This window comes from Melitaea cinxia, chromosome 15 (assembly GCF_905220565.1).
Source record: "Melitaea cinxia chromosome 15, ilMelCinx1.1, whole genome shotgun sequence".
Classification (NCBI taxonomy): domain Eukaryota; kingdom Metazoa; phylum Arthropoda; class Insecta; order Lepidoptera; family Nymphalidae; genus Melitaea; species Melitaea cinxia.
Window position 1 is genome coordinate 12,125,536 of NC_059408.1, and position 16,383 is coordinate 12,141,918.

The 16,383-nt window shown below is 33.6% G+C and overlaps 2 protein-coding genes across 2 annotated transcripts; one reads left to right on the forward strand and one right to left on the reverse strand.

Annotated features, from left to right (window-relative positions):
• The first annotated feature begins 3,152 nt into the window (after positions 1 to 3,152).
• On the forward strand, positions 3,153 to 3,599 carry LOC123660170 (protein GVQW3-like). The gene has a single exon (XM_045595273.1). The coding sequence runs from the start codon at positions 3,153 to 3,155 to the stop codon at positions 3,597 to 3,599; it is 447 nt and encodes a 148-aa protein (XP_045451229.1).
• A 613-nt stretch (positions 3,600 to 4,212) lies between these two features.
• Positions 4,213 to 15,167, reverse strand: LOC123660171. The gene is made up of 14 exons (XM_045595274.1): positions 14,994 to 15,167; positions 14,830 to 14,911; positions 13,727 to 13,814; positions 13,250 to 13,352; positions 12,027 to 12,108; positions 11,554 to 11,650; positions 10,678 to 10,876; positions 9,722 to 9,803; positions 8,437 to 8,527; positions 6,436 to 6,541; positions 6,162 to 6,255; positions 5,980 to 6,076; positions 5,158 to 5,493; positions 4,213 to 5,045 (listed from the first exon to the last, which is right to left on the reverse strand). Exons 1-14 carry the CDS (start codon positions 15,136 to 15,138, stop codon positions 4,293 to 4,295), a joined length of 2,355 nt encoding a protein of 784 aa, XP_045451230.1. The 5' UTR covers positions 15,139 to 15,167; the 3' UTR covers positions 4,213 to 4,292.
• Between the last annotated feature and the right edge of the window lie 1,216 nt (positions 15,168 to 16,383).

Sequence of the window (16,383 nt, forward strand, 5' to 3'; positions counted from 1 at the left end):
CGCTTAACAACCACCATTTGATGCTTAAAGTAGACCGACAAGTATCTGCAGGAGGCATTTGATCTATTGCAGTACGACTAATGCGTACTGTAGTTTGAGTGATATAAATAGCTGCACTTACTATCAACTAGCCTTAACTCTAAAGCCGAAAATGATAAAACAAACTTGTAGGCGTTTAGCTGTGTTCTGCGCGTAATATTTACGATTAAAAGCGCATAACGGCACCGATAAATTCCGCAGGAAAACGTCTTTGTTTTCCTATATAGGTATTGATGTCAGTTTTATTGCTAATCCAAAAGTAAACACCTTGAGTCGAATAAATCTCATCAGCTAATATAAAGGACATTGCTCCTACAATTTCGGTTATGCTAACAAAGATAGTGTCCACACTATCTAAGGTGACGCATTCATTAGCAGTTATAGTCGTCATATACTTGGTATAATTTCTTATTTGGGTATACCATAAACAATTTTTTTTATTAAGTAGTCAGGTAGGTACGTAAATGTTAACGAAAATATTCGGCATACTCAATGTTATAGACAACATCGATACAATATTTAGATTAATGAAATTTCTCAACTTATAGAAGTATTATTATGCTTAAAGTAATAAAAATAAAAACTAAATTATTGTTTCCAATTTATACTATATATTGTATCAATTATAATATTTATTTATTATTATATATTATAATATTCGCCGTTAGAAAACTCCAAAATTCAGATGTAATGTTTAATAATATTACATTAAATAAAATCATAACATTATAATATATAATCATCATAACATCATCATCATAACATATACATCATAACATAATCATAACAATATAACATTTAATAAAATCATGCTATTTTAGCAACATTTATAATAAAGTGTGTGCAGTTCACACGGCAGAAGTGAAAATTCTGAAAAGTAATCTACAAGAGATTTTTTTTCACCGAATAAAATACTGTGTAATGTATTCTATTTCATTATCTCCTATACATTTATGTGTTTGATTCTTTATCGTTACGCATTTTCGTTTCATAGAAATTCCAATCAAGATTCTTAGGAAGTTTCACTTCAATAATCTGAATACTTAATTAAATTTGACGGGAGTCTAAATTCAGCACAGAAGAAACTGCAAGGTATCTTTATTTGTCTGGTTATATAAAATGATTGATAGATTCGATGTACTTAAGTGTAATTTGATTTTGTTATACTGTACATTATTAATGCTTATTGAATTGTGATTGATCCGATCGGTACTACATGGCGGACTCGTATATAAATTGCTTGATTGATTAGAAGTGTTCGTTATATTAGATAACCTATTATTTATTTTACCTGGCAAGCGTTATTTATGTTGAAAGAATATTTTTATTACTTACTTTAAAACTCAAATGTAAACAAACCTAAATTGTACTCTAATTTATTGGAATAAGAACGAAATTCCTTTCAATGTCCAGAGCATTTCACTTTGCCGTATAATATATTAGTCCCATGTCTACTTGATTATATTTATTTAATTTTCATGTTTCTTTTTCTGTATTCCGATTCTGTATGGTATGTGGTGTTGGTCCGACCGTGTTGTCACCCGACGGCTCAAGCGGAAGATCGGCGCTGACAGCTCTGCCAGCATACGCCGAGCTTGAGACCGGGTTTGCGATATTCTTATTGTATAATTTAATTGTTTAGTTTAATGGATATGTAATATTGATTTGTGTGGATGTTGCAAATAAAAAAGTATTATTATTATTATTATTATTCAGCCTTACATCCTACTGCTGGGGAATGACCTTTTTCTCCATTTACGACATAGATGGTTATAAAAAAATTTAAAATATTTTTAAACGGGAAATTTGCCGTGTTTTTTATTTTTATTTTGCTCGATATTTCGAGATTATCTACGAATGTCTTGTTCACGAGACTCGCGAATGTAGTCTGTTTAAATATCCCGTTTTAAATAATTTTAGAAAATTTATGGGTTGACTGGAAGAGATCTCTTTTAGAGATAAGTTCGCCCTTGCCAACTTCCTATATTATAATGAGTATTGTAAAATTTACTTAGTGCGATAAAGAATATAATAATTAATTATGAAAATAACCAATGGTTATAAACAATAAAAACAAATGATTCGATTCTTTGAGCGCGTTAATCCAAGAACTAGTCAGTTGATTTTCAGAAAGACGTTTAATATTTAAGTTATTATTAACTTGATTATTAATTATTATAGCTTTATATTTCCTATTATATATTTAATTGAAACTAATTAGTTATGACAAATAATCTTGTATCGTGAAATAAAGATTTGTCACAGAACAAGTTCTATGTAGGTACAATAGTTAACAAACATAGTGCTAGGAACTAATTAACAAATGAAAGCAAAGGTTTTGTATTCTGCAACGTTTTCGTTCTTAAACTTAAGTCAGTTTTACGTAACTTTTGTATAAATAAATAAATAACTAGCATTTTCTAATGTGTCAAGTCGATGGTGCAATGTTTAAGAAAACAAATCTAAAATTAGTGTATCAGTAGTTATTTTGTAAAAACGCGCGTAACACAAAATTATTTAGCAGATTGGTTTCAAATAAATTATCTTTATTTTTTTTTATATGATAAAGTCGGCAAACAAGCTTACGGTCCATCTGATATCTGGCAACACCAGAAGCATTGTAAACGAGTTCTCGATTTCATAGGAATACAACACTACTGGAGAGCAGTATTATTTAAGGTCGAGTTTCGGCCGCAGAAGGGCCGCTCCACAATTTGAGCAGGATATCCCTGATTCCCTGGATGTGCCCTATCTCATAAAAAATTACCATGCAGTTTAGCAATTTTAGACAAAATGTAGAGCTAATTTTTTACATATTTATAAACATCGGGACGTCACGAACAAAGGGAAAAAAACAACGATATGCGATACTAAACAAGGAGCGAGATAAAAACCTTTAATAAATTATTCAATACAACTGATAACGGGGTCAAGTACACACTAAATAACAACTTACGAGGGGCGGCTGAATAGTTCTGATCCTAGGGTACTTGCAATCGTACTATTTACTTATCCGGTGGGTCACTATTTGAACGACATCTACCCACTATATAAGCGAAGTTTCACGTCATTAGCTTCATTACGCTTTGAGTAATTGAACCCTAAACATCACCATGTCTGAGTCATCACTGCACTTAACGAAGTTTGAGCATCGCGCCGTCATCAAATTCCTCGTTAAAAAGGGGAAAACAGCAAAAGAAATTTTTGAAGAAACTTCTAGTGTTTACGGAGAATCTGGACCGTCGTCAGCTACGGTTAAACGATGGACACGCCTATTCCAACAAGGCAAAGAGACTCTGGAAGATCCCCGCTCGGGTCGGCCAAACACCGCAGTCACCGATGAAAACATCGAAAAAGTAAAAAAAATTGTACTGGACGATCGCCGAATAACATGGTGGCAGATAGCAGAAGAGCTTGGCTTTAATAAGGAACGAGTTGGAGATATTATGCACAATCATTTGCATATGAATAAAGTCAGTGCGCGTTGGGTGCCAAAAATGCTCACGCCACTTGACAAGCAGCGGCGCGTTGAAACTTCTGAAGAGTTTTTAGACTTGTGAAAGGATAATTTGGAAGAAATTTGCACTCGTATTGTCACCGTTGATGAAACGTGGATCCGAAAAAATGACCCAGAATCAAAACAGGAGTCAATGCAGTGGATAGAGAAGGGGGAAAGACCGCCGAAGAAGTTCAAGGTGGAAAAATCGGCTTCCAAACTCATGGCCACCATTTTTTGGGATTGCGAAGGAGTTTTGCTCATAGATTACCTTCCAAATAACCTACAATGAATGCAGAGTATTATGCTGGGCTTTTAAAAAAAGTTCGCGAAGCCATTGTCGAAAAAAGAAGAGGTAAAATCAGTAAAGGAATTTTGTTTTTGCAAGACAACGCGCCGGTTCACACGGCGCGCATTGCGAGGCAAGCCTTGCGAGAAACTGGCTTCGATGAAGTAAATCACCCTCCCTATAGTCCAGATCTGGCCTGGCACCTAGCGATTATTTTTTTTTTAAAAATTTGAAAAAAGACTTACGGGGACGAAGATTTGAGGATAATGAAGAGATTAAGGTGGCCGTTAATGAACATTTTCTAGCCAAAGACGCGGGTTACTTTTTATCAGGGATACAAGCCCTCTATAAAAGATGTCAAAGGTGCATTGAAGTCCAGGGGGACTATATTGAAAAATAAATTTTATTTAGATTTTTATCTAGACTCTATGCCCTAGGCTCAGAACTTTTCAGCCACCCCTCGTATATTCACTTCTTTACACTCTTGATGTTCCTGTGGACGATGCGGCGGTGCCTACTGACGCAGCCGGCGGTGCGAAAGGTCTTCCCGCACTCGGAGCAACTAAAGGGCCGCTCGTCCGTGTGAGACCTGTTATGCACCCTCAGTATATCCAGCGAGTTAAACCTTTTCCCGCACGTCTCACACTCGAACTTCCTCTCGTTAGCGTGATATGCAAAATGACGACGATATTGGGCTAAGATGTGGAAGCTCTTTCCACAAACTTCGCAAGTCTTTTTAGGCGTTGGGTTGTGAACGGCTTTGTGGACTATGAGCCCGCTTTTGAACTTGAACTTTTTCTCGCAAATGTCGCAAGAGTAACACTTGTCGCTGGCGTGCATGTCTAGGTGGCTGATCAAATTCCTCGTGTGTTTCCCGCACACTTCACACACTTTCCAGTAGTCGTATCTTAGTTTTCGTACCCTTTTCCGCCTCGTTATCTTTTTTTCGCTCTTCACCATTCGATTTGGTTTCGCTGTGGTTTCTTCTGGCAGATCATCGTATTGTATATCGACTTCGAAGTCTTGGTTCTCTTGATTGTCACCGTGGTTTTTTAATGGATGATTGTACTCAGGTTGTATTTCAATTTTTATTTTATTTAAAGAATTAATTCTAAGTTTTCTGTCGGTTTCTTGACATTTCCGCCTGAATTTGTACGCATTCTCCAATTCTTTAACACAATTCAGACATATTTGTGACGGTAGAGTATCTGCTTCATTTAACTGCAACAAAAGCCCATTATTTATCTGAAATTCCCCAATAATCTTTTAAAAACGAAACGGTTGGCATAAAAAATCTTGAAAAAATATTCTAAAATACAAGTAAAAATGATACCTCAATTCCACCAATAATCCTCAACTTCTGCGCGAGGTCCAGTCCTTCGTCATCTGTCTGGTTGTAAAGGTTGACACAGCCATCCTCATTAGAGCAAGATCTGCAGAGGTTCGCCTCGAGGGCTTCGAACTTGGGTTTAACGAGGTCCAACCTCTGTTTCAGATCAAACAGTTTCATATCATCCTCGATATCGTCATCGAGAGACAGATCCTCAAAGCTGTCCTGTTTTTGCTCCTTTATTACATGCTTATCATGGATTTCTATGTATTTTGATATGGCTTCAAAGAACGGCCATTGTTCGTTTAAAATACCCTTATTGGCGAATTTTTGTTTCCACTGAAAAGGTATTGCATAGTTATATATTTATCACGTGTATATTGGTGTCATTTTGGAAAAAAAATTTGTACTGCGAATGACATGTTTATTTAAATAAAAACATCAAGAGCTGAATAAACTTTAGACTAGCCTGTTGGCTCAGTTTGTAGTGAGTGGATCTGCTTTCCGCTCCGCGTGTGGGTTTGATTCCCGCCCGAGTCTGGGTGTAATATTTGTATTTATATATTTATATCTGTATTACTTCCATGTATATTTATAAAAAAAAAAATTTAGCCATATCAGCCGGCCGGCACCTATAACAAAAGCATTAAGTTGCTTAACTTAGGAACAGACGACTGTGTGAATATAAAAATACACATATTACACCCAGACTAGTGGGAATCGAACCCACAACCTGCAGAACAGAAAGCAGGGCCACTACAAACTGCGTCAACCGGTTAGTCGTTGCTAGATATTATTAAAAGGTTTTGATATAAAATCTCATACCTTAAAAGTTTTTAATAAATGTTTCCAAACTTCTGGTAGTTCTAATAAACTGTGATCTAAAGGCATTCCTATAGTTCTAAGTCTTTTTTCAACTTCTCTGTAACAAGACAAAGAATTACAACAACGTAAGTAATTGTTATAAATACTTTTTATATTTATACATATATAATAAAATTAGATACCGCCAAGGATCTGCGGAATTCTTTGCAGAAAATCGAAACAAATGATCTAAGTCAGTCCTGGCGCTGATCAGGTTCAAGACCCACTCCTCTTGCCCTGTAAAATGTACAAAATTTAAAGTAACATCATTAACGATATAATTTTTAAACTTGATAAGGTGTATGAACTCGTTTGTAAGCAATTTGTCAGTTTCTTATTGCCAGAATAAAAAAAGAGAAAGTATTTCTGATTTAACTGTGATAAGTAAATATAATAATATCCACGCTCATAACTTACAGTCCATCAAGGGGTTGAGACTTAAACCGCCTTCTCCAAAGTAGAGTTCGAATAACGTGTAATAAACCCATGTTTTATTATTTGTAGCTTTTGCTTTTTGGTATTCCTACAAATTAATAATAAAACGTTATATCTTGCACGTATTTATGGATTATACGAAATTTTTATATATTTGAAGATTTAAAAACATGGAATGAAACGATAAGTAAACGAGATATTTTATTTATTATGAAATTTATTTTTTATTATACTAGCGACCCGCCCTGGCTTCGCACGGTCGCAAAAACTAGCAGTGTTCCTCTATTGTATTATGCATGTATTATACATATAAACTGGAATCGAAGTTTTAAAGATCTAAGCATACAGACAGCGGGAAGCGACTTTGTTTTATACTATGTAATGATAAGTCATATAAAAGACAAAATAACCTTTTAGAAAGTATTATGATGTACAAATTCCGATTAAAATCGAAAGCTTAAGCAATATTGGAAATATGCAAACGTATAAAATTGAAAGTACTTTGAAGTGTTCAAAAGACCGGTACTGTTTAGGTGTTAATTGAGAGTGATGTACCCATAAAATTTTAACAACCAAAATGAGTCAACAGAACATACCCCACATGGCTAGTAAATAACTTGATACAATTAAGATATTTTTACATGACATATTTATATATCACATGACAAACATTTGTATTGGTCATACAGGTGTTTGCCGTGGTCTGGGTTTTTGCAGTCCTTGTGGGTCTCCCCACCGTGCCTCGGAGAGTACGTTAAGCCGTCGGTCCCGGTTGTTATCATGTACACTGGTTAGCGATCGTTACTCATAGTAGGGAATATATCCGCCAACCCGCATTGGAGCAGCGTGGTGGATTAAGCTCTGATCCTTCTCTTACATGGGGAAATAGGCCCAGTAGTGGAATATTACAGGCTGAAGAGTAAGCGTAAATACTCTCACAACAATGAGATTAGAACGCGTATAAGGACAACTTCTGATGTGTCACTGTCACACGAATCGTATCGTAACCGTAACAACATCACTGCCTGTATGTTTGCGTGTTATGCATGCACTATATTGTAAATGCACGCACTCAAACAGCCAGACGCAGCGAGTTGAATGATTTATTGAAGTAAAATTTCTTTACGCACTCTTGACTTGGGGAGAAAGCTGGTGAATGCGTGATTGATTGTTACGAAAACTGTGATCAGTCGAGGCGAACGAATGTTGAGAGTAAGATATAAGTTAGTGAATATAGAAAGTTTATAGAGTTTCGTAAGGTTTACTTTAGTCGTGTGGTCTAAAGCAATCTCGTTTTTAAAATATAAATTAATGTTGCAAGTCATTTGTACTGTTCCTATTTAGTTTTTTATAAGTTAATAGGTATATTTTAAAGCTGAAGAGTTTATTTGGTCGAACGTGCTAATCTCTGGAATTTAACTTCATTTGGACCGCCAAAATTGATCATATAAAAAGAGATGCACTATCCGCTATGTCGGTAAAAGAATGTTAGGGATGAATGTCGAAGGACGAAGAGCGATCGGCAGACCGAAAAAGCGATGGATGGATTGTGTGAGTGAGGATATGAGAAAGAAAGGAGTAAGCACTGAAGTGACGAATAATAGAGAGGAATGGAAGAGGAAAACATGTTGTGCCGACCCTACATAAGTGGGATAAGGGCAGGAAGATGATGATGATATCCTGTATTGCAAAAAAAAAAACGATATGTTTTACTAACTACTAACGAACCGTTTAATTTCGTTCGGTTCGGGAGCAAAACAAATCGTTTTTTGTAATAAAGATTGAGAAATGTCTTGGAGATTTAAAATTTTGGCAAGAAACGAGGACGATAAAACTCAAATTATTTTTGTACTAACAAATATGGTTAAATTATGAGTAATTTATTAAATATTTCAAAAAGAACCAAACATTTTTAAATAATTAAAGAAACAACATTTACAAGTATTAACAAATAAAAAATCATTTTAAATAAATAATACGTACGGCATATGTGGCAGCCCATTTTCTGCAAAGTTCTCTCCCTGTTAATGTTTTAGGGAACCCGTACTCTTCTATCATTATAGCTCGGAGATTGCTGACAATGAAAAAATAAATAAATTTTAATTACTAATATGAAATGAAAACATTTATTTCGTCATAAGGTGATATACACACTTAAAGAAAGTCAAAATAATGTCATTTACAAAATAAATAATACAAAAAAATTAAAAAAAACTCGATAGTAATAAAAAAAGTTAACGTAGCAAAAAAAACAAACAGTAAAATAAAAATTTATATCTTAACATTGGGTACATTACAAACTTAGGTAACACACCTAGTGTTATGTGCAACCTTAACTTAGTCAAAATAATCAAAATATTAAGTTAATTTAAATATCTAATGTCTTGGTAGACATTACCTTCTATTCTTTCTATCTTATGTCCTCGGCTTTATTAAACATTACAATAAATAAGATAAACTAATGTACCTAGTGTAGGCCAAGAGAAAAAAACCGGAGGAAAATACTCTCGGTACTCTTTTAAAAATTGAAAGTCATATATAAGACAAAAAGTAACAGTATGACCATGAAATGATCATTAACTTTATACTATATTTTTCTGTTCTGTTACATCTTGTAAACGCCTCACAGTTAAGCAAATGCCTCTTGTCCTAGTAAGGAAAAGATTATAGCACGAGCAATGCGAGTTCAAAGACACTTATTTCCTTTCATAATTACTACGATTACTACTCTAGGATTCACACCTACATATGTCGGGGGTCCAGAAATACACACAACACACAAGCACAAACGTCTAGACTACGGCGAACATATGAATGGCCTATACAAATGTTTGCCTTACTTAACATTGTATAGGCCATACAGATGTTTGCCTTGAGCGGTGATCGAACCTGCGACCGCCAGCGTAACAGTGTGCTGTAACCGTTGCGCTAACGTATCGTCTAAACTCTAAACTAATAATAAACTAAAAATATGAAGAAAGATAAGTTACTAATTGAGGCAAATGCACAGAACAAAGTAAAACATACAAAAGAAAACAAAATAATGAACTTTGAAAATATTCTAAACACTTTGTATTATAAATAAAAATAGCAAAATTAAGAATACAAAAATAGTTAACAAAAATATAGATCAAGGTTTCGGAACGAATGTCACGATGACTTAATGCTCTATATGTGTTAAGCATAATTAACATAAAAATTAATTAATGCTATTTGTACCTATGCTAATGGAATGCTAACAGACAATGAAAAAAATAAAAATACTTACTTCCAAGCCCTTTTTTGATCTCTGAACAGCCAATCATTTTGTAGCCGTATCTGAATAAATGATTCAGTTATATCTTTGGACCCTGTTAATATAATAAATGTACATATTTTAATATAGTTTTAAATTTTTTTAATGAAAAATTAATAGTTTTTAATCATATCAATTGAATTTAAAAAAAAATTGATACTCTCTAGAGAAATAAGTTATTTTACATGGCATCTACATACGTTCAGAAAATTAAAACTAAGATATCGTCACTTGTGTGGATGCTGTATGGAATTGTTAGATTTTTGGGGGTAAGAGGAACAGTGTGTCAAGTTACTCATCCGCCATTGCAAAGGGAGGATCCTCTGACGAGACGGGTGTTGTGTCTAGTGGGCTACTGCCCCGACGGTTGTCGTCGGGTTCTTGTATATATTGTTCAGTCGCTCTGATAACTTTGATATCGCGATGTAGGCTATGTCAGTTTTTGAGTTCGTAGATAGATGTCGCTACAGATTATTCCCACAAAGTGCCCGTTATACTATAAATATATGCCCGTTATACTGCTTAATAAAACCCTATCTTGATTGTCTGATAGAGTTATGCTTGGCTAAATCAAATTTATAATTACTTCAAACTTCACAAAATGAACTTTTCCAAGAACTTAAAATAATAAAAATATCTGATATCTATGATTACTACACCATAGGCATACTTATTCCGTTAATTTTAAATACAAAACATTCACACAATAACGACTATTACGAAAAAACGCTAACTTCATAAAATTAATCTTAGACATTATCAAAGACAGATTTATGCCCGCCCCGGACAAATTACGATAAAAGAACTATTATGTATGAAAGATCTAAAATATATAATACCCTACCTAATCATTTAAAATAAATCATATACTTAAGACTTAAGGTAAAATAATTTTTTATTCTACTATTTGATGGTATGAATAAACTTACATTGAAACTCTTCTACTCCATCATTTTTGATAGCCTTCCCTCTGGGCATGTGTGCGGTTCTCCGTTCAGACAAACTTTCCGGAGAGGTGTCCAATCTCTGTAAATACTCCGGTTCATACTTCTTGTAGTAGTCCAGCACAGCTGAATACAGTGGCCAGTCATTCCTGACCGAATTACGTAACACTAGACGATGTTTCCGCTGCACATGAGAATTATTGACATTATCTTATAAACTCTAAGTTAATTTAGTTATAATATAAGTTATTGCTCTATAATTTACTACTATATGCAAAAAAAAAAGCAAATTAAAACTTTTATAACCCATTTGTAAGTGATGATTTGAGTCTGGTAGTACGTATGATTTTTTTTTATATTACTAGGTCGGCAAACAAGTGTACAACTCACCTGATAGTAATCGATTACCGTAGCTTTTAGACGTCTGCAACACCAGAAGTGTCGCAAGCGCGTTGCCGACCCAATCCCCAATCCCCCCAGGAGCTCTGGTCACCTTACCCACCAACAGGAACACAACACTGCTTGAAAACAGTATTATTTAGCTGTGGTCTTCTGTAAGGTACTACCCTAGCCGGGCTCCTCCATATTCTGAGCAGGAAATTTCCGGCTGTGGACACAGCCTACAGTCTACCTCAGTTTAATTGATTGACAATGACAAGAAATTATTTGTGTAATACATACTCAATTTTTTTGTATAAGTTTCTACAAGTATTCAATATTTTATAAGCTATATGTTGTGTCATATTATAGTAATTCTTATTAAATGTCAATAAATATGAGACTTGATTTTCAGAACAACAAAATAAAAGAATAAAATTTTTTTTTCTGTACTATATTTTATCTGTACTATAATATACATACCTTAAAAGTAATTCTGATATAATGCCACAATCCTTTTAAGTCCTGTATACAACAGTCTAGTGGTAAATCTTGACACCTTAATGCTGTTTCGACTGTTCTGAAAAATATATAAAAAAAAAATAATTATAAATATAATGAGAATATCTTATACAATATTTATATATATGTAAGGAGAAAATAAATAGTAAATTTAAGTAATATAAAGTATCTTGTGCACTGTAATTTCCAAAAAAATCATATTTCAAAATACATCAATATAGTATTAAAATTATTTTATTTCTAAAACCTTTGTCAATTATTTCTAGATAATTTTGTCTCATAAAAATTTAATTATAATTATTACATTGTGTTACTGTGCAAATCAAAACAGAAAGTAATTAATGTTTACTACTATTGTTGTTGAGTTACTATAATTTTTAATTTATCTTGTTACTGAGAATTTTTGATTTTATTAATTATTTCCAATATCATACCTCCACATATTACGATAATCAAGTTTCGCTTCTTTTGCTTCAGACACACATACTATTAGTTTTAATCTCCATTCATCACTCCCTACAAAAATTGTAACATTTAATAATGTGAGACTATTTTTTTTATAACTTATCATTTAATAACATTACTTAAACATAATATTACAAATATAAAAAACCATAGTATACGTTTTGTAAATGACGATATTTGAGACAGTGTAATTGATACGAAATATGTAAAAATTTAACATTTTTGTATGTTCCTAAATTACTGTTGAATAAAGTATCATTGCAAGACAAAAAGTATGAAAGTTAAAAAAGGCACAAATCTTATAATTTCAAAATTATAAATTACAAATGCTTAATACTCTAGTTATCTAATAAAAAATATCGGTGCCTCCTGTGATTAGTGATATAAGTCGAGTTATACCGTCTTTGTGATTTTAATGTGGGCATTATCAGAAAAAAAAAAATAACGAATTTTTTGGTCTAACTCACGCTCTACAATCTACTATACTATAGTAACTATAGTAACAGAAATATTTTTTTTGCCAATTTGTCAAGGTGTACCCCTTTGTCAGTAAACAATCACTCGAAGTATTCAATACTGATTTTCGTGTTTTGTCACTTACAAATTTCAGTACATTTTTCGTGGATATAGAGTAATGTATAAAGAGTTATATCCTAAAATTTACGTAATCTGGTAAAATTCAAGAAAATTATGTGAGTGGGAGAGTGATAACTAGAAAAATAAAGTCTAAAGAGTCTTTCTTTTGTTTGAGAAACATTCTGCTTGGATTATTATTATAGAGTTTACACAATAAAAATTATAGGTGTCAAGTGATTTAACTGTACAAGTATCACTTATGACATAACTTAAGCACTTAAATTGTGAATATCAAAACTCAAAAGTTTTCATTTGTAATCTAAAGGTAACTTCTAGCTGCTGGTGGTTAAAATTAAATGATTACCAGAAAAAACTTAAATGTATATTGAAAGAGAGTGTTTACTATACAAATGAAGATATTCAAATTGAGCCTAGCCTACTTAGTTCATAAACAATAATTTTTTGAAAATTTATTGCTTTCCTGTAAAATAATGCTTTTCGACTTGTATCACGTCACAGGAGACAGATATTATTTGTGAAGTAAATAATTTGTATTAAATATTTTTCATTTAAGATATTAATGTATTTGCTATTAAGATAAATAATTCTTACTTACATGATTCATATTTATCTAAAACTTGAGATTTTCCAAAATGTTTTTCAAACATTCTGTAATATTTCCAACTTTTATTTTTAGTTTTTTTGGCTATTCTATAAGACTGAAAAAAAAATGTATAATTGAGTCTTTAAAAGTGCAAAATTAAAATTACTAAAATAACTCTTCTTATTTACATTTATAAATCTAACTAGACCTATATATTACCTTACTTTTTTACTTCATTATGATTATATTATAATAAAAATTCACATTCATTTAGTGTGAGGTATATAAAGAAGTAAATAAGTATATAAAGATGTCATTAGTTTAAATACAAATATTTATAAGCTTTATTCAGTGAAATTATATAGTTTTATTAAATTTTAATACAAACATTTAAAAACTTAACAAATTTTAATCAAGTTAAGTTACTTTAAAACATCAAAATACAAATATTAAGTTAATAGATGTTAAATGGTTTAAATAATTACTTACATCATATGTATATGACCATTTCTTTCGTAAGTGCTTCACAGTCATCTCTACTGGAAAGCCATTATCAAGAAGGAGCTTGTGGAATTCTCTAAATAAAATTTAAAAAAGACTTCGTTATTTTTTGACTAGACAGTTTATCAATTCGGTAAAGCTTTAGATTAGGTAAAACCGAATTTCGGGACCGTGGGGGGATGGGGGGGAGAGGGTGGGGTACGCTACCCCTGGTACCACTGTCGCACCTCGGAACCCCATGGTTATGGAGATATCCATGGTTAAAGTTTTGAGGTTAGAAGAAGAATTTCGAAGTTAGAGGAACGCTTGGCTCCGGCGCTGCGGGAAGTGCAGCCCTTCCGCCCTTGCGTGCGAAAGCACGCTCACTCATGCTCCGTTCCGCAGCGGAGGCTGGTCGCCTTCGGCGACCAGCCTCAGCCGCTCCTCTACGCATTCGTTCGCGCGCTTTCGCACGGCGGGCGAGGGCTGCCCTCCCTCCGCGCCTCCGCGGCACAAAAAAAACACTCTAGGGGTAGGACAGACCAAGACCACGTGGACAGTGGGGTGCTCCGATTCGGTTTTGGGTATTTTTCGAATTTTTAAACCTATATTCTAGCACGCAATGTTACTAATTTTATTAGAATATTATGTCTGACGCGTTATTTTGTTTAAAAGTGTCGATTTGTCACACAATGCAAACAGTACGAGCTCAAAGGTATTATAATAGCTTTAAATTTATCTTCTAACCTCAAAAACTTTAACCATGGATATCTCCATAACCATGGGGTTTTGAGGTGTGACAGTGTTACCTTGTATAGATTCCCCTACACCCTCCACCCTCCACACCCAAAAACCCCATAATTCGGTTTTTCTAATTCGGTTTTACCTAATCTAGATCTTAGCCCCATCGATATCTCCATAACCATGGGGTTCCGAGGTGTGATAGTGGTACCAGGGGTAGTGTTCCCCACCCTCCCCACCCCCATCCCCCCACGGTCCCAAAATTCGGTTTTACCTAATCTAGATCTTAGCCTATCAATTCTTATAAGAATCATATTGTTAATGGAATAGTGTGAGATAAATAACAAGTATAATTAATAAGTTACACTCACCCCCAAGGCTGTTTCCTTTTCTTAAACAGCCAATCGTTTTGAAAACGAAGTTCAAAAAAGCGTCTAGTCAAATCAGACGTCCCTAAAATAATAAAAAATATATAAAAAGTAAAAACTCGTAGAAAACAATAACATGTTTTGAAATTATAACTTAATTTACTTACAAACAAAACTTTTTTCATTCATATTATATAAAAAATATATATATTTAACTGCTAGATATTGCTGGAAATATTTGAGATATAAATTTTTTATTCTAATTAAATTGATTGATTGATTGGTTTTTATTAAGATTTGAACAATAGACATTACACTTTAGACATTACAGTGACATATTTGATAACATCTATTGAAAGCACGGTCCTATATACAGGTCATGTAACGGAGCCCAATTTAGATGCTGGGACGTGAGAGATTTAAGTACGATAGTGTCATAACTTTTCATTCGCGTCAACGCCGCTGCACGTCACTGCTTTGCGTACGCGCAGTGCGCACTTTGTACGGCTGTACGCCGCTTAAGTGACGTTTCATTGTAATTTGTTATATTGAGTGACGTTTCATTGTAATTAGTTATATATTTTTTTGTATAGTTAATAAACGCTTAACACTCAACGGATCCCACAGTAGTATTTTCTCCTGTGTCGGAGGTCCGGAAACACACAATAAACAAGCACAACGCTAGTGGCGTAGCTACAAAAGGGCAAGGCGGGGCAGTGCCCCGGGGCCTCCAAGCTCAGGGGGCCCTTCGGACTCTGACTTACAAACTATAAATTGAACTAATGAAAATTTCTCCCACATTCGGAATATAAATAAACCAGATTCCATGAACGCGAATTTAACAATGGTAACTTATCTGAAAAATTATAGAGTAATTACCAACAAGTTTCGAACATCTTTGTTTGAAACTTGGAGGTAACTCCCCTGTCCCCAGCGTGTATCAACAGCACGCGCTTGATGCACCTATGAGAAACACTCGATGGAAAATAAAAAACATTTTGAAGAATTATCTTCGATTTATCGATTTCAAAACAGGCAAGATATCTATACAAATAAATAAAATTGGAGTGTCTGTTTGTAATATTAAAATAATTGCTATTTACTAAATGCATATGTATGTATACAGGGTACATAACAGCATACAAAATAAAAATAAATCTGTCTGTCTGTTTGTTCTGGCTAATCTCTGAAACGACGGTACTGATTTTGACGGGACTTTCACTAGCAGATAGCTGATGTAAGAAGGAGTAGCTTAGGCTACTTTTATTTAAGACATTTTTTTTTATTTTATAACTGCGAACTGAACAATAACTATTCGTTAAATTTCACGCGTACGATGTTGCGGGCACAGCTAGTATACATATATTTAAAATTACTTTTTTCAATAATGTGCTAGACACAATGATAACTCAGATAAATGCACGTTTTGTAGTCAGTTAAATATTCAGTTTTCCAACACCAACTTAACAGACTTTCAAAAAGGAGGAGGTTCTCAATTAGATTTCGATGATTTTTGTTTCAATCGAAAGGTGGTGCGTGTCATGTAGTTCCATTTAA

What these genes read in the sequence shown, in the direction of transcription:
- LOC123660170 (XM_045595273.1), top strand. Translation starts at nt 3,153, where the DNA reads ATGTCTGAGTCATCACTGCACTTAACGAAGTTTGAGCATCGCGCCGTC.
- LOC123660171 (XM_045595274.1), bottom strand. Translation starts at nt 15,138, where the DNA reads ATGTCTATTGTTCAAATCTTAATAAAAACCAATCAATCAATCAATTTA. An exon ending in ATATCAGAATTACTTTTAAG is followed by an intron (nt 10,877 to 11,553) that starts GTATGTATATTA and finishes TCTCATGTGCAG; the next exon opens with CGGAAACATCGTCTAGTGTT. An exon ending in AATGGGCTGCCACATATGCC is followed by an intron (nt 6,542 to 8,436) that starts GTACGTATTATT and finishes ATTAATTTGTAG; the next exon opens with GAATACCAAAAAGCAAAAGC.